At 50.2% G+C, this 17,413-nt stretch overlaps 6 protein-coding genes across 6 annotated transcripts; 3 read left to right on the top strand and 3 right to left on the bottom strand.

Moving 5' to 3' along the window:
• Positions 1 to 3,288: 3,288 nt before the first annotated feature.
• Positions 3,289 to 3,672, bottom strand: VC83_00384 (uncharacterized protein; the record flags this gene model as incomplete). The annotated part of the gene is made up of 1 exon (XM_024464078.1): positions 3,289 to 3,672. The coding sequence occupies one exon, from the start codon at positions 3,670 to 3,672 to the stop codon at positions 3,289 to 3,291; it is 384 nt and encodes a 127-aa protein (XP_024328132.1).
• A 986-nt stretch (positions 3,673 to 4,658) lies between these two features.
• Positions 4,659 to 5,051, top strand: VC83_00385 (uncharacterized protein; the record flags this gene model as incomplete). The annotated part of the gene is made up of 1 exon (XM_024464079.1): positions 4,659 to 5,051. The coding sequence occupies one exon, from the start codon at positions 4,659 to 4,661 to the stop codon at positions 5,049 to 5,051; it is 393 nt and encodes a 130-aa protein (XP_024328133.1).
• A 312-nt stretch (positions 5,052 to 5,363) lies between these two features.
• On the bottom strand, positions 5,364 to 6,123 carry VC83_00386 (uncharacterized protein; the record flags this gene model as incomplete). Its single annotated transcript, XM_024464080.1, has 2 exons — positions 5,364 to 5,540; positions 5,971 to 6,123. 2 exons carry the CDS (start codon positions 6,121 to 6,123, stop codon positions 5,364 to 5,366), a joined length of 330 nt encoding a protein of 109 aa, XP_024328130.1.
• Positions 6,124 to 6,218: 95 nt separating this feature from the next.
• VC83_00387 (uncharacterized protein) lies at positions 6,219 to 8,289 on the top strand. Its single transcript, XM_024464081.1, has 2 exons — positions 6,219 to 6,517; positions 6,601 to 8,289. The coding sequence occupies exons 1-2, from the start codon at positions 6,406 to 6,408 to the stop codon at positions 8,100 to 8,102; spliced, it is 1,614 nt and encodes a 537-aa protein (XP_024328131.1). The 5' UTR covers positions 6,219 to 6,405; the 3' UTR covers positions 8,103 to 8,289.
• Positions 8,290 to 10,270: 1,981 nt separating this feature from the next.
• SET2 (histone methyltransferase set2) lies at positions 10,271 to 13,312 on the bottom strand (the record flags this gene model as incomplete). The annotated part of the gene is made up of 3 exons (XM_024464082.1): positions 10,271 to 11,143; positions 11,196 to 12,787; positions 12,844 to 13,312. The coding sequence occupies 3 exons, from the start codon at positions 13,310 to 13,312 to the stop codon at positions 10,271 to 10,273; spliced, it is 2,934 nt and encodes a 977-aa protein (XP_024328134.1).
• A 2,824-nt stretch (positions 13,313 to 16,136) lies between these two features.
• Positions 16,137 to 17,373, top strand: VC83_00389 (uncharacterized protein; the record flags this gene model as incomplete). Its single annotated transcript, XM_024464083.1, has 4 exons — positions 16,137 to 16,169; positions 16,298 to 16,412; positions 16,537 to 16,985; positions 17,053 to 17,373. 4 exons carry the CDS (start codon positions 16,137 to 16,139, stop codon positions 17,371 to 17,373), a joined length of 918 nt encoding a protein of 305 aa, XP_024328135.1.
• Between the last annotated feature and the right edge of the window lie 40 nt (positions 17,374 to 17,413).

Consider the following 17,413-nt stretch of genomic DNA (forward strand, 5'->3'; position numbering starts at 1 on the left):
CATGCAATGAACCACATGATTCATTTCCACGGTAAATCCAAGGATGGTACATCTAGTTCTCGACCTCGATCTGTGCTTCAACAGCAGCGAGCTGCAGCTTATAGTGTAGTATCAACGATTGATTTCGCAAAATTTAAGACCTTATTACTGCGATGGATAGTGTGCACAAACGTCAGATTTTCAGAAGTAGAACACGAGCAGTTCCGTGAGCTACTAGTATACTGTAATGCAGTATTAGGAGATCTTTTACCACGTTCTCATAACACCATTCGAGGCTGGGTTATGAAAGAGTTTCAAACGCAAAAAACTCATGTCCAGACAATGTTTGCAAACTACGAAGGTCAAGTTCATCTAAGTTTTGACATGTGGACATCAACAAATTCCCTTGCTCTTCTTGGTATTGTGGGCCACTGGATTAACGGAACCACAACACAATCAGCTTTGCTAGGTTTGCAACGTTTACAAGGGCAGCACACTGGCGAGAATATGGCAGAAGCAGTACTGTCAGTTATTGATGAGTATTCACTACGGTCGAAGATTGGTTACTTTATGCTTGATAATGCATCTTCCAATGATGTTTGCGTATTATCCGTCTGCCAAAAGCTTGAGTTAGCTGATGGCTTGGTCAGTCAGCAAAAAGCTCAACGTTTACGCTGTACAGGGCATGTGCTAAACTTAGTCGTCAAAGCTTTTCTCTTTGGTACAGATGCAGAATCATTTGAAATCGATGTCTCATCAGTTATCAAACGAGCAGCGTGAACTTGAACTTTGGCGGCATAAAGGTCCAGTTGGTAAACTTCACAACACTGTTCACCATATACGCAGAACGCCCCAACAGCGAGAGGAGTTTTTCCGAATCCAACGGCAAGAAGGATTGGAAATTGAGCAGCTGATGGTTGTTGCGAATAATGCCACATGCTGGAATTCAACATACAGCATGATTGAGCGGGCTATGCGTTTGAAGGATTCAATAGATCTCTTTGCAGCAAGAAGTTTCGACAAAGACATAGCTCAAGATCAACTGACACGGGATGACTGGGATCAGCTTACACGTATTCTAGCTTTATTGAAACCATTCAAAGAGTTAACACTGCGCATGGAAAGCCAAGCCAAGGATGGAAAACGTGGATCAATATGGGAGATTCTACCCTCGATGGAGATTCTGCTGCATCATCTTGAAGCCGCAAAACAAGATTATGAACACTTAGGTTACGATCACATTACGGTTTGCATCAATAACGCCTGGAAATTACTCGACAGATATTACAATCTCACAGAAACATCACCAGTATATGTAGCAGCGGTTGTCCTAAATCCACAGCTTAAATGGAGCTTTCTTGAGCAACTTTGGGAGCACTGCTCTGATTGGATATCTGGGGCTCATAAAGCTGTCAAGCATCTTTGGACTACAATTTATAAAGACCGCAATCCCAAATTGGCTGGGACAAGCAGGGAGACACGTGTTACAGTCCCAGACATGGATATACTCGAGCAGTTTTTATCCCAGCGATCAGACTGTAGACCGCTGGCTCAGCTACTGGCAGACGAGTATGAGGATTACTGCTACATCAAACCAGAAGCTCGTGTTAGCAATATCATCCAATGGTGGAATGACCATTCTACTCTGTATCCAGCATTGTCGAGAATGGTGCTAGATATCTTGTCAATACCAGCCATGTCAGCAGAAGTTGAGCAGGTGTTCAGCAGTGCTAAACTGCTAATCTCAGACGCTCGAAACAGACTCAAAGAAGATATTATTGAGGCATGTGAATGTCTCAAGTCATTGAATACTGCCGGCATGTATCGTAGCTACAATTAGACTTCAATCTATTCATTCAAATCACATCCAATTCCCACCCCTTGGCAGACCGTCTATTTGGTCTATTTGGTCTGCAGACCAAGGCAGACCGACTAGACCAGATCTCAAAATTAGCCAGACCGACCGACTGGGACCCTTTGTTCTGGTCGGTCGGTCTATTGACAACACTATACCAAAGGGCCTAATGCGAGGATCCTAAGCTTATTTATAGCTTTTTTAGTTGTACGGAATACAATTGCAAAGTATGGCATTGTAGAGTTAGACATTTACAATTTCGATGAAACTAGGTTTATGATAGGGGTTATCTCTACAGGCACTGTGGTTACAACATCTAAAAGACATGGTAGAGCGAAAATGGCACAGCCTAGAGGTCGGGAATGGGTTATAGTAATTCAAGGTGTTAGTTCAATAGGATGGTGCATCCTACCATTTATTGTTGTTGTAGGTAAATTTCACCTTGCATCATGGTATCAAGATGATACAATACCTCGCAATTAGGTTATTGCAACATGTCAAAATGGTTAGACAACAAACGAGATAGGGCTTTAATGGATTTAGCATTTCAATAAGCATACAAAATCTCGAACTTCTAGTGCATATGGCCTCCTTGTGTTAGACGGTCATGAAAGTCACCAGTCAGTGGATTTTGAGCTTTACTACAAGGATAACAACATTACCACACTATGTATGCCGCCTCATTCGTCTCCTATACTTATGTTACGATGGTCACAGAGGTCATGATGCCAGTCTAGGTAAAGTAAACTAAAGAGAGAAGAAGAAGAAAGGAAGGAAGTAGGTGAGGCTATTCCTCATTATATGCAGCTGTGCGCTTAGCGATCCCTTGTAACTATGGTGGCTACTATAGCTGCCATTTCCCATAGTTGCTAGTGGCTGTGATCTGCGATCGTAACATACTCCAGCCTCTTGACGTTGGCTGTTTTGGTCCACTTAAACAAGCATATGGGCGACAAATTGAGAATTTATGCGTGCTAATACTACATACATTACAAAGGATGGCTTTATTCTAGCATTTGCTATATTTGAAGGACAAGCCAGTGTCGACTAAAGGGATGTGAATAGGCAAGTAGTAGAGGAAGCACGCTAGGGTGCGGGTCGTGCAAAGAGGACTGAACTGAGGGAACGGCGATGTGGAACATGTGGCAACATAGAGCACAATGCACGAACGTGTACTATGCCTATAGAAGTGCCTACAGACGATGATTTTATGGTATGTAGTTGATATTCTGGTGTTGTAGTTGATTTTATTAGCATTTTGTCGCTTGAGTGTTTCGCTCGCGTATGGACCACGTTATTGATATTTCAATAAGAAAAATATAATAACACCCCCTTATTTCCTTACCTTATTTCCTTACCTTAAAAATACATGTAGTTCGTCTCATCGCCGTATAAGATGAATCACACTGATAATAACCTGCAAAAGTCAGCACACTACCACCCTCTCAAAAAGCTTACCTCAAAAACCACCTCGCCAACCTCTCCAAAGCCCTCCTAAACGTCCCCCCCCTCTCCGGAATCCTCACCCTCTCTCTCCTCACACACTCTCTCCTCATACTCTCCCTCCTCACAGTCTCCCTCGTACTCATCCTCTCCCTCCTCACCCTCTCCAGCTGCTCCCCCTCCTCACTCTGGTCCCCATACGGATGCCCAAACTCCGTAGTGCATCCAGGACACAACTTCCCATCCCTCTTATACGTGAACCGCTTGTAGGGACATTCGAGCTGGGATCTCCAGCGCTGGCTGGCGTAGTTGTTGAGGAAGTGCTGGCAGGGGCGGGTGGCGGGGGTGAGGGTTTTGTGGTGGCAGAGGTGGGAGGTTGAGAGGATGAGGCACATGGTGTCGGTGGTCGTGGTGGCGGTGGTTGAGTTGTGATGGATGTGGTCGTTGTGGTCGTTGTTGTTGGTAGTTGGTGGTGGAGTTGTGATGCATGTGGTTGTGTCGGCGTGAGTGAGGAATTGTTGTATGAGGAATGGGAGTCTGGAGGAAGGAAAAGAGGGGGTTATTATACTGAAGATAGTGATGGAAGGTTAATTTGGGAGGCGTTTGAAAATGAGACTCCATTGTAGACTTGTTTCGACAATAGACTCTGTTGTGGCAATAGTGAAAGATGGCGAGGAAGCTTGTTATTCATATAAAATATGAATAACACAAAGGAATAACACAAAGGGAACTCGGGTTCTCAAGAAACCCAGGAGCAGGGGAAACTCGGCCAAAAACAGCTGCCCATCCCCATCTCCATCCCACCCCGACCCGACCTACCTTTATAAGTCAACTTTAGCAATCTTTAAATCAAGCGGCACAGTGGCGCAGTGGAAGAACCACTGTCGACAATCTGGCCAGGGCAAGGAGATGAATAAAGAAGGTCACCAATTCGACTCCCGACAACAACAAACAAACGACAAATCATAATCAATAAATAAAATATCTCTTCTCACAAACATCAAAAAGTAAAATCAAGTGATTTTCTCCTCATCAGATCCAAAGAGATCTGATGAGTCTTTTGCTTTTTTAGCCTTTTGACCTTTTGACCTCTTGATGTTTTGTATGTAGCTATACACACGCGGCCTTCTTCTTTCTTTTGTTCATCTATTGCTTCGCCTTGATCTTTGTGATTGGTAGAGAGGTAAACCTTCATTTTGGGCCAGGTGTGGCGGACGTCACTCACTATCCGCAGACTGGTCCGAGAGCACAAAGAAGATTCTGATACAATGTCTGTGTCGGGCACTGTCTGCCACGGAGCATAAAGAATGGGTTGACTGACACAAAGTCTTTATAAGATACCATTCACAAGTTGCAGACTTCCGCATGAATAAGGGACCATATGACTTCTCTAACATTCCTGAACAGGACCACTATCCTCAAAGACAAAACGACATTGTTCGAACAGGACTACTATCAACACCAAGGACAAAACAACATACTGAAACCAAACCTACCTATCTATTCATCCATCTCTCCTGCGGCGCTGCATAAATACACCTCCTTCCCACCACCATGGTATCTTCCTCTCCAGAAACCCCTATCCACCCGCATTATCCTTGCACCTGCTGACAACAACCACAGATCCCCACAACCAACACCACCGCAACAATGTGCAACAAACCCACAACCACCTATTCCTGCGGGCACACCAAAACCACGCTGCTACACTGCCCTCTCCACGACCCCCAAGACGCCGGCCCTTTCAACACCCCCTCGACGTGTCGGCGCTTGAAGGAGAGTATTGGTGGGAGAGAAAGAGAGTGTTGGAGCTTGGTAGGTCTCAGAGTATGAATATCAATATTCTAATGGAATAGTCCCTACGGTTGTTTGCTCATGTGTTTGCTCACACTGTGACGTTGCTATGATGTGAATGGAAGGTACGTCTTGAATGTTCCTGCCACTTGAAGTGTATGGTACGTCTTGATCGCTCCTTCCGCTGCTTATGAATTGCGCCGTCTCAAACCCTGAACTGTTGACCAGACAGACAGTCACATCCCCATCACTTACCATGTCAGCGATACGAGTCTCGACTCTCCATCGACCCCTATTCGCCAGTCCCAGCCAACCTGCGCCGACCTGCCTCTTCTGCCTCTTCTTTGGCTTCTTCGGCTTCTTCTACAGTTACATCCTCCCACTCATCACCCTCTGCATGGACCCGGTGATGGCCGCTGCGTCGTGATGCAATATGTTGCGATCCGCCCAGCCTCGCCGAGCATTCCTGCTGTCACCTCTGAGATCCTCAAGAGGGAGGTGGTCGCTCGGGATTGTGGCTGACAAACGATTTCACGTGACTTCGCGTCTCCAAATTCCTCCAATTTCTCCAATTTGGCTGGTGAAAATCGGATTTTCCTATTGTGGCTCAAGGGGCTCAACGTTAGACCTTGCTTATCCGTCGACATTGCTCAAAATGGACATATCGCTGGACAAAAATCATTTATATAAAAATACTGACCTAGTAAATAGATATACTACCCTTGCACTCACCATACGGCCATGAATGCGTCCTTTCACCCCAAGATCTCGTCTTCTTCCATCATTCCCCATCATCCCCATATCATTTTACGATCTCACCCAATTATGAGATCGGCGGTGGCAGGTGGAACCCACGGCATCGATTCAGTCGGATGGTTACGGCCTATCCAGCTACTTACCCCAGGTTTCGCAGATTTCTCGGCCACATTTCTTCTCGCGTATGGAAAGAATTTTCTTGAGTTCCCACTGCCATGTTCCATAATGTAAGTAGCTCCCCTACTCTGGTACGCCAGGGTCTTGCGAACGATCACGACATCGACGCTACTCTTCATGGCCCGCGCCGTCGTGGCTGTTTGGCGATATTGAGTAACTAGGTAAAAAGGGTCGCGACTCGCTCGTTTTTCTTTCTTGACCTCTCTCTCCCTTAACTCTCTTTCTTGATCTTCTGTTCATCTCTTCCTGCTCTTGTCATCTATTGTTTATATGATGGCCTGAAGGGGATAAAATTTTCGCCAAGTTTTTGTATTATATTCCCGCCCCCTTTAACGAGGCTTGACCCATAGCTCGTGGCGACAGTGCTAGGCGATACACGTGACGCTACCCCCGTTACGACGATGGCTTCGTTTATCAGGAAGTTCTCAGGAGGGTCCATTGACAAGAAGGACCCTGTGTCGAGTACCAGCGTCGACTCCAAGACTAACCTCTCTGGCGAGGTTATTGCTGAAGGTAAGATAGTGTAACGAGGAGCCCCCCTCCTCCACCCCCCCCCCATCCCCACTCGGCTTGGCCACAAGCTAACCTTCCCCCAGAACAAGGCGAAGCCTACATCACTAGTGAGGACCGCCGCAATGTCGGCCGCGTCTCTGCCGCCTTCCTGGTGTTCAACCGCATGATAGGAACCGGTATCTTCGCCACCCCCTCCTCCATCTTCGCGCAGTCCGGCTCCGTCGGCCTCGCCCTCTTCATCTGGGTCGCGGGCATGATCATCGCCGGCGCTGGCCTGGCTGTCTACCTTGAATTCGGCACGGGGCTGCCGCGCAACGGCGGCGAGAAGAACTACCTCGAGTATGTCTTCCGCAAGCCAAAGTTCCTGGCCACGGCCATGTACGCTTCATACGTCGTCCTACTGGGTTGGGCCGGCTCCAACTCCGTCGTCTTCGGCGAGTACATCCTGCACGCCGCCAACGTTGAGGTGAACCGCTGGAACCAGCGCGGCGTCGGACTTATCTGCATCACCACGGCCTTCCTCATCCACGGCTTCGCCCTGAACTGGGGTTTGCGTCTGCAGAACGTCCTCGGCGTAATCAAGCTACTCATCCTCCTCCTCATCGTCTTCTCCGGCTTCGCCGCCCTGGGCGGCCACCTCCAGCCCGGCGTCGAGAAGCCCGACAACTTCACGAACGCCTTCGCCGGCACCACCGGCTCGGCCTACGGCGTCGTGTCCGCCCTCTACAACGTCATATGGTCCTACATCGGCTATAGCAACGCCAACTACGCCCTCGCCGAGACCAAGAACCCGGTGCGCACCCTCAAGGTCGCCGCGCCCCTCGCCCTCGGCGCCGTAGCAATCCTCTACATGCTCGCCAACATCGCCTACTTCGCCGCCGTTCCCCGCGAAGAGATTCTCTCCTCCGGCCGCATCCTCGCCGCCTCGTTCTTCAGGAACATGTTTGGCCCCGAAGCCGAGCGCGCGCTCTCCGTCTTCGTCGCGCTGTCGGCGTTTGGCAACGTGCTTTCCGTCATCTTCTCCCAGGGCCGATTGGTCCAAGAGATCGGTCGCGAGGGTATCTTGCCATTCTCCCACTTCTGGGCTAGCAACGCCCCCTTCAACACACCCCTGGTCGGCCTCGCAGAGCACTGGCTCGTCTCAGTCACCATCATGCTTGCGCCCCCACCAGGAGACGCATACAACTTCATCCTAAACGTCATCTCCTACCCCCTCGCCGTCGTCAATGTCTTCGTCGCCGGCGCCCTAGTACACCTCTACCTCCACCCCTCCGCTGACCACAGACCCACCTGGTCGCCACCCTTCCGCGCCACGCTGCCGGTGGTTATCTTCTTCCTGCTGTCGAATATCTATCTCGTTGTCGCGCCGTTCGTGCCGCCGGATGAGGGACAGAGCATTTATAAGGATATCCCGTATTACCTGCATTGTCTGGTTGGGATTGCGATTTTGCTTGCTGGAGCGCTGTACTGGGTCGTTTGGTCTGTGATTATGCCTAAGTTGGGTGGGTATGAGCTTGATAGAGAGGTGGATGTTGATGCGCATGGGTGGAGTAGGGGGAAGTTTGTGAGGAGGAAGATTGAGTAGGGGAGCGGTATCCATGGGCTTGGCGTTTTTGGGACTATTTCCGGGATGGGCTTTTGGGCTGTCCTTGGGTATGGGATAGGTGGATATAATGGGACATATTAGACTACACGGAACTTCTTATTTTGAAATTTATATACCCCTCTGAACCACTATCACTTCTACCACTGCTATCTGTCTCGCATCCCCCATATGTGATACTACCAGCCAACCACCAACACAACCCGAGCGCACATAACGGAAAGAGCATCCAACTCGCTCCTTCCACAGCAGCTCTCTCGAAGTCACAAGGCGAAAGGTGGATACAAGGGAAGGCACAACCCACACCCACCTCCCAACGTTCCTTCCTTTCAGCTCCAGCAACTATCCCAGACACCCGGAACGGAAAGTCCATCTCACCCGCTCCTTCTTCAACAGCTCCCTTGTAGCCACCATGCTAAAAGCGAATACAGGGGAAGCCACGACTCTATCCCACCCCCCAACGTTCCTTCCGCTGCAGCTTCACTAACGCAGGGAAAACTACGAGGCAGGAAGGGAAGTCACGACCCACACTACCGCCACCGTTCCTTCCTTTGACTCTGGCAACGCGACTTGAATATCTAGAATGGAAACTGCGTCCCGCGCCGTTCCTTCCGCAACAGCTCTTATCGGGCCGTCAGGCGAAAGCTCAGTAATGGAAGCGACGACTCACTTTTATGTCCCACCTTTCCTTCCATAGCTGCTATATTAACTCGGGGGAGATTTCATTCGGCACTATATAGTTTCAGGCAACCCATCGCTCCCGATCCAGTCCCAGCCAGGCCTTTGGGTGAGAACAATGGGGAGTTTCGGACAATAGCTGCGTGTCAAAGGGGCTGATAGTGACGTTTTTGCCAGGGGACAATAGACTCTATTCTTTCTTTGTCTTAGAGGATAAGGAGACCTTGTCCTTTATCCAGGCTCTGAAAGGCCCACTTATTTGATAGTTTCTTTGCCTAGCTGTACCTCGATTTGTATCAGAAGAGAAGTCTCATCTACCAACTCTTTATTTTTAGATAGAGGGATTTGCTTTGGGGGTTCTTGAGTTTTGAAATTCCCAATTGTTTTATGAGGAACCATCACCCCGATAGTTAATTACAAGCTTTCATGAAAGTTGAATTCTCATTCCGATCTTCCAGGCCTTCTATGTGAAGGCAGAGACACAGCTAAGAGGGGGTCCCTCTTCTCCCTCTTCTCCCTCTTCTCCTCTCTACTCGCCGTCTAATAGCATTCTCTTACTTCACCGGGGGCTTTGCTTCCAATGGTCTGTTGTTAACTGTTCGTTTCGTTGGTTCTTAGTTTCGTTGACTCTAACCCTAACCGTCGTTGTTCTTGCTGTCGTTGATTCTTGCTGTCGTTGACTCTTGTTATCGTTGACTCTAGCTGTCATTGACTCTTGTTATCGTTGACTCTAGCTGTCGTTGACTCTTGCTGTTGTTAGCCTGTGCTGTCGTTTGATTCTTGCCGTCGTCGACTGACTCTTGTCGGTGCGCCACTCGTATCCAAGTTTCGGCAATAAAAGCCTCACACCGACCTTTGCGTGTCCAATGGTTCATTTCCACCATGTTGTTCGTCGTGGCAATGCTCATCGGGCTGTGTTATAACCATGGATTGGGCAAGCAGTCTGGACGGGCGCTGCGAGACCCATATATAGTAGTGCTTGTGTCTGACTTCTCTCAAGTTGGCTATTTGGGGGGAGGCCGATGAGGGCGATGATAAGCCTTCTTCGGCCTCCATATCAAAGGAAGACATACGCATCTATAGACACCCAATGCATATATTACCCCCAGTAGTAACTATCGCAGCTTCATCTCTGCATCTCTGATATTATCTTATAGTACAATGACCTAGTAGTATATGCCTCCCTCCCCCACCCCACTCCTGCCCTTCAGCCCCAAAGAACCCCTCTACCCCCACTTAATGCACACACACAAAGACGAAGCCCAATGCCATCCATCCATCACCCCCTCAGTCCCCGCTCCACATCGCTCTCCTCCAATTTCAACGCCAGATATATTTACAACGTACATATATAGCCCTCCCACTTTGCGCTCTCAAGAAAAAAATAAGAAGTCCGGTAATTAACAACCCGCCCGGCGCGCCACCTATGCATGCAAGTTAAAATAAAACGCCTTTTTAACGAATCATTGAGTTCAGTGACTCAAGACTTCCGTCCGCTCGCTCTGCAGCAGTCCCTCCATCTCGCTACCATTGCTGTCGCCCTCAGCGTCGTTGCCTGACTTATCATGCGTCCCGTTCACCATATTACCATCGCCCATCTTACACTCCGCGCCCTCAACTCCAAGTACCATAGCTTGCTGCATCTCCTCCTCTCTCACTGCAGCCTCGTTCTCTCGCTCGAGTGCTTCTTGAGCGGCTCGCATCTCTGCTGCTGCTGGGTCTTCCTCTTCTATCTGGTCTGGTACCTGCGCATCTGCTGGTGGAGGCGGAGGGGGTGGAGGCGGGCCGGGGGAAGCGTCGACTGCGGTGCCATCGGCCTTGAACCGTTTGGCGAAGGCGTCGTCGGTATCGGCGGGTGTGTGTTGGGCTTCTTCGTCGCGCTTGCGCTTTAATGTGTCGTCGCCTGAGCTTTCGCCTACGGGGGTGCCTGGGACGGATTGCCGATGTAGCTCGTCATCCGACATGTCGACATCAGTCATGGCCGCCTTATCCTCAGCATCTGCGTCTAGCGGAGTGCTGGTATCCGCCGTAGCTGGGGTATCGATGTCATTTGAAACGACGCTGGCGGGAGTCTGGCCGTTCTTGAGAGCCTCAGCTGCTTTCTTCTCGGCCTTCTTCTTCTCATACGCAACCCTTTTCGCGACGGCCTTCTCGAAGTAGTCGCGGACGCTCTTCTTCACTTTCTTCTCGTGGTACTCGGTGATCTTGGTCGGGTCCTCAACGCGCTTGTGCTTGAAATCAGAAGCGGTGAGGATCTTCCCGATTTCCTTGGCGAAGCGCTTCAGTTCTTCCTTGGGAAGCTTTTTGCGGTACTTATCCATGACGTACTTAATATGAGGAGAAAGCTGTATACATGTAAGTGGGTTGTGATTAGATGTAGGGAGGGTGCGCTCTTACAGTATTCTCATATATCTTCATCTGCTTCTCCTCAGGCAACGAGCGCCACTTCTCAGCCCTCTTCTTCTCTTTCAACTCTGCCTCGGACATCTTTGGCGTTGCCACTGGCTTAGCCTGGTCGCCCTTCGTGACAGAGTCAATAATATCCTGAAGCCGCTTTTGGTCTTGAATAGCTTTTGCAATGTTCTTCTTTGGTGCTGGGGCGTCGTTTGCAGGGAGAGTGGGCCGTTGCCACGTTGTTTGACCGCCGCGACTATAATAATATGTGTTCCCTGCCGGATCAAGCGTTGCAAACCACCCTGCAGGTAACGGCGCTCTCCGCGGCATGGATGGTCTTGGTTGGAAGGGCCGTGCAGAACCTCGTGGTGTGGCGGTGGAGTTTCTGGGCCCAGTGGGCGTTGCTGCGGTTGGATTCGGTGTATGTGAGGGCTCGACCTCGCGATCACCACCTCGACGAGCGTCAAACTGGTTTACGGCTTGAGCAGTTGGATCGAACTTCTTCCTTGGAATGCGATAAGCAACTTCTAGCTTGCTCCACACCTCCATCAATCGCAGCGATTCTGACGCAATATCCTCATGCTCCGACTTAGTCAGGGGTTCGACCACCTGCTCAATTTTCGAGTCGACAATCTTGTTTCTGGTGAGGCGCGGCAGCTGGTATAGGATGTCCAGAACTTGGAGGATGATGTTATTATCCTCTTTCCAAGTCTCCAAGCATATTCGCATTATACGATAACCGTGAAATTGGACCACCTTTTGTCGGATTCGCTCGTCTCCACACCGTTGTATTCGATTAAGCAACTTGACCGCAATCCACTTCTCTGTGCCTTGCATAAGCGTAGCCATGACCTTCGTAACGCCATTCTCATCAAGCCCCTTTGGCTGAACATTATTAACATATTCCTCGTCGTCTTCTCCCGACTTCTTCTTCCGAGGTTTCTTGGCAACTGCAACATCCCATCCATCGCCGTCGTCAATTCCAAGAGCCTCAATAGTAGTATGTGAGAGTTTCGTAGCCCGTTCAGTCTGAGTCTTGCCACCCAAAAAGCCAGTGCAGTTTGGCTCTGCGCAATAACATGGTTGCGGATCTGCGCCGTATCGGTCAACGTTGTAGTTGAAAACGAGCTCCTCGCCAACTTTGATGTTCCGCTCGGCAAATATGCCCATGCGGAGTTTATCGCCTACCACCCACTTATCAACGTAGCAATTGGGGTTACATGAGTGATTGCAGAACCGACCCAGGTTTCCCTTTATTGTCGCGTCGACAAACTCTGATTTGCTGAGGGACATGAAATAGAAATGCTTGATGCCTTCCTCATCGTACTGCCTCATCCGTCGTCGCAGCGTCGGTTCGTTGACAACTTCCCCGATGTACTCAAAAATAAAATCATGCGCGGAGAGATCTGTGTCAGCGCGTAGCCCATAGCCCTTCTTCTCCGTCTTGATGACGGAAACCTTGGAAAACTCCTTGCGCTGAAAGCGCTGGTTCTGGCAGTTAGGACCACAGTTACACTCATCGTCCATGCATTCAATCTTTGTAAGGCGATTGATGCAGTCCGTATCTTCCCCACATGCGTGATTCTTGCCATCGCCTGTACATGAGTTAGTAGGGAAGTAAGGCCACGTTGTGAAGTCAGGGTCAACTTACGCCAGTCTTCAGAGCAGTCGCAGCCCAGGGCCTCATGGTCAGCCGAACCCATATACTTCGACCCGTAGATGCAGTCCTGGATGACTTGAAATTTCGTTACGCATTCGGGAGTAGCATCTTCGAGATGATCAAATAACGGCGGGGGCCTAAAAACGACCTTTTGAGAGGCCTTTCTCGACAGTTTAGGTGCTTTCCCGGGCTCCTTAACCACTACGATATCTCCCTCGACCACCTCCGTATTGACCTCATCATCAGACGTCGGCGTTTCAGATTTGGTCTCCATATCTTCAGGCGTAGGTGACCGCGATTGTTTCGGTGTTGGTGTTGCTGATGGTTGTGGGTTGTCGTCTGTATTTGACGGTGGTGTAGCAAGTTTTGCCTCCGGCGCGGAGTCCTCCTCAGCCAACTTCATATCGCCGAGCGCAGCATCGACCGCCTCGGTCCTGGGAGTGATTTCTTGGTCCGACATTATGAATTCGCGAGCAATTCACTGGTGCGTCTCCTTTATCTCCTGGTCGGACTCGGTGGGTGGCTGATTGTAGGCCAGGGCGGCGAGGCTCTACGGCCTTGGGCGACAGCGGCGCGCAGTTCTGGCGCATGCAGGTTCCAAGAGCAAGGTGTAAAACAGTAGCCAACAAAGCTGGTGGGCAAGTCGGCGGCTCGTGGCGTGGCAAGTGGTGGAAGCAGAGGTGCAGCCTTATCGACTCGCGTTCGGCGCTGGATCAAAATTTGAACCGGGACGCAATCTGGCCAGGGTTCGTCTAGTGGTGGTATAACAAAGCGACCGTGATTGAGAAGTCATGTATACAACTCTCCGCAGTTGCATATGTCGTGGAGTATAGAGGTAACAAGCACAGCTCGAATGGGGGAGTAGGGTTGCGGGTCAAATGTCGACTTTTGGATGCCCGCTGCACAGATAGTTCCTCCCCCCGTATTATCAAGATCCAGTTATGGTCGCTGGGCGTCGTGATTACAGTGATTGCATGTCCGTGTTCCCACAATAATCACTATGTTTTGTACAAGTTGAGATTTTCCCAGCAGTATTGAATTGCTATCTGCAAAGAAGAGGAGTAGAATATGAAATGGAGGTTCTGAATGGGAACATTAACTGGCACGTCTCGGCAAATGCCGCCAACACGCGCCGATGGCCAGATTCTGGCCGTGCCTGGTAATTCCGAGGTGCCTGAGCAAAATCTTTCCCAACCGTGTGTGAACGCGCACAATTTCCCGAAGGCATTTGTGTAATATGCCGATTTGGATCATATATATCACCTTCCTCCTCCCATCCACCTTCCGTGACTGCCACTCCTTTTCATTGGGCCAAAGGAGAAACGGTTAAAGGAAAAAATCCCTTTATTGTATTGTTTGTACTTACTATTAGTGATGCCAGGTGCTTAATCAGAGAGAACCCTGCCTCGTTCCTCGTTGCACCACATCTTTGCGCCTGGGCATTCTTCGTGGGCCAACGTTGTGGCATCTCCAGCCATTCTCAGTGATTGACTACTGGACTTGGCAAGCCCTAATAACTGAGCACGAACATGGCATGTTTCAGTCGCTTTGAGGGACTGGAAGAGGAGATTCCACACTGGAGGTTCCATATCCATATCAGCGGGTGACTATAATATCAGCAAGATGAAGTTGGGGCTTGCGTTTAAGAACTGTGACTGTTAAAACTGTGATATGAGTGTTACACCCTGACTTGACTCGGCGGACAACAGTATATTGGCATCCTTCTATGCGGAAGGCAGATTGGGAATTGGCAGCTATCGAATCCCAGGTATCCATCTGGAGAGTGAATATTTCGGCGGGTATCCGCAGCGTGAGTGTTGTGCAAGGTATAGAGTCGATCGTCGCATTTTACCAGCGACTAAATTCGAATTGGCGGTGGCCGCTTCGATGCATCACATCAACAAGTCTTGTCTGTATAGCCAGGTTCCCGTGTATCCCTTGGCCTCGGACACAACGTTGATCTAAGAGCGGTAGATGTGGATAGATGGACGGTGTAATAACCAGAGGATTTCCGCGGTATAGCCAGCGTTGCAAGTTGCATAGATTGTAGTGGCTATGAGCCGATGCGTTCCGGCCTTGCCAACACACGATGCGGCACTGGCGTATGATAAAACTGGCAGTCGGGCATGGCCATCGGTCGCTATAAAACCGGGACGAGCTCCCGAAATCTCTGATACTTCACATCTTGGTTCGAAAGCGATTGCTCGAGCGAGTCGCGATCGGAACGATTCGAAACATGGCGGCCATTTCACTGGTGGCCATCGACTCGGCGACCCATACGGCACAGTTTAGATGCAGGCCGAGTCATACGACAACGGCGCTACGACGGCGCAATTGAAAGAACGAAAATGCGACGACCCTTGACATTAAGGGCTGGTAGGGCCGAGAAACGTCGAGGTTGATTGAGGCTCAGGGTGGAACCGCCTCCAGAAGAGATCGAAGAGATGGAAGAGATCGATCGTTGCCGGTTCGCCACGGGCATCGATGCAACGAGACTGCGACAATCACACCAATGTGACGAACCGGCGGGCTTTTTGCTTGGCAAAGCTGTCAGGTCAGTGGGTGTGTTGGTTCGGTGGAGGGGCGTGAGTTGAAGGAAGGCTGAGAGGATGACCTTTCCTCATAGTCGAGGCGTCTCAGTTTCTCATAATTCCCTCATTTTTGTTCAGACGGAACGTTGTTGTTATTAACCTGGCGCATAGTTGTCCCTAGATTCCCAATCCGTCTTCACTTCGGCTAGTTGATTCATAGCTACAGGCGCATATGCAGCTTGTAACTTATGCACGCTTCTAATCTCCAGGAGACGACCGATTTAAATTGCGACAAGCCGCAAATCCTGGGACACAAATTGAATGGGTATTGGCCACATAAGTTATTGCCGGCTATTTGTTTCAATTGTTTATTTGCTGTTGGTTATCTGGCCATAAACGCACTAGGACCCGGCCTGATCCTGATGAGGAGGAGTGAGAAACACGAGAGACGCGACATTTATAGGGAAGCACTTCATTCCCCCCTTCACCCGCTTCAAACTCCAGGCTCCTCTTCTTCTTAATATTCCCCATTCACCAAGCTTCTTCACAAATTCATTTTACTGCCTCTAATATATTTGACCCCCCTTTACCTCTGCAATCCCTGGTTTCCTTCTGTCTGCGTCTATCCGATCTACCTATACCCCCCACCACCACCACCAACACGCAGCCTTCGCTATATCTGGACGACCACTCCTTACCTTCCGCAACAAACAACCTCTTCAATTCTTTTTCGCCAACTTCACAATACACATCATGGCTGTGGGACCGTTCTCAGAATACGAGCAGGTACGCAAACAATGTCTGACAGTTCATATCCGCAAGGCGTAGGGGTGCATATGCTTGGACTCCTGCGCCTCGTGGTATTGCTGATGAATTCCACCCGGCGCGATTAATACTGACTGTGTACTCTGTAGCGCTTCCTGCTCACCGAAATCCTCAAGACATCGAACACCCCCATCGACGCGCTCTTGAGCGTACTCAGAGAGCAGAACTTTGATCCGATCTGGGAGGATGTTGGTCTACCTGCTGGTAAGCTTGCGCCGAGCTTCTTATACCCACCCCAAAGCTTCCACAGCCTTCAAAACTTCGAAATACATAGTCGTGGAACATTATATGCAATATCCAAAGCTTAATTTCTAACGAATTTTCACAGGTCGCAGTATGAACAGCTGTGCTGCCGAGCTGGCAAAGCTCAACTCCAGCAGACTCAGCGGCGACTCGAACCCCGACAGCGTCAAGCAGACCTCTCGTGGAATCAAGCGTACCCTCTCAGCAAGCGCATTCTACGGCCCTGCAACCCCCGCGACCAAGGCCCGTGAGATAAAGCCAAAGCCAGCTGCAGCCTCGAACGGAGCCGACAAGCCAGTCACATCTACTCCTGCCACAGGCTCGGCCAGAAAACGCGGCAGACCGAGCAATGCCGAGCTCGCGCAACGCGCAAAGGAAGCTTCGGAGCGTGGGGAGGCCGAGAAGGGAGTCTATGCCACGAAGCCCAAGTCAATTAGTGATCAGTCCGTAGGAGAAGCCTCCGCGCCCGGCTCAGAGCCCCCAGCCAAGCGCGGACGCGGCAGGCCTCCGAAGAACAAGGCTCCCGTGGCAAATGTTCGTTAGCCCATAATTCTATTTTAATACTATCACGTTTGCCGTCTGCACTGCTGACTATGACCAGCCCGGTGTCGATGTCGAGGAGAGTAAGCCGTCAGAGGCGGATACGGATGTAGCCGGTCCCGCGGACCCTGAACCTGAACCTGTAGTGAACGACACCCCACAAGACGACGCAACCACCAAAGAGACTCGCGAGAACCTCGAAGTCGTAGCCCGTGCCGCCTCTGCCACTGTCTCTGAAGCTCTTACACCGCAGCCCCCCATCGCCCCTTCCAACCCACCAGTACCAACCTCCGCTTTCAAGAAAATCTTCGGCCTAGGCAGCCATCCAGCAACCACCCAGGCGCCTCCCCCCGAGCAGGCTATAGGGGCGGCGGCGCACTAGGTTTCGGTTTCCTTTAATGGCGGACGCGCTTCCTTCTTTT

This window comes from Pseudogymnoascus destructans (genome assembly GCF_001641265.1).
Source record: "Pseudogymnoascus destructans isolate 20631-21 unplaced genomic scaffold scaffold_1, whole genome shotgun sequence".
NCBI lineage: Eukaryota > Fungi > Ascomycota > Leotiomycetes > Thelebolales > Thelebolaceae > Pseudogymnoascus > Pseudogymnoascus destructans.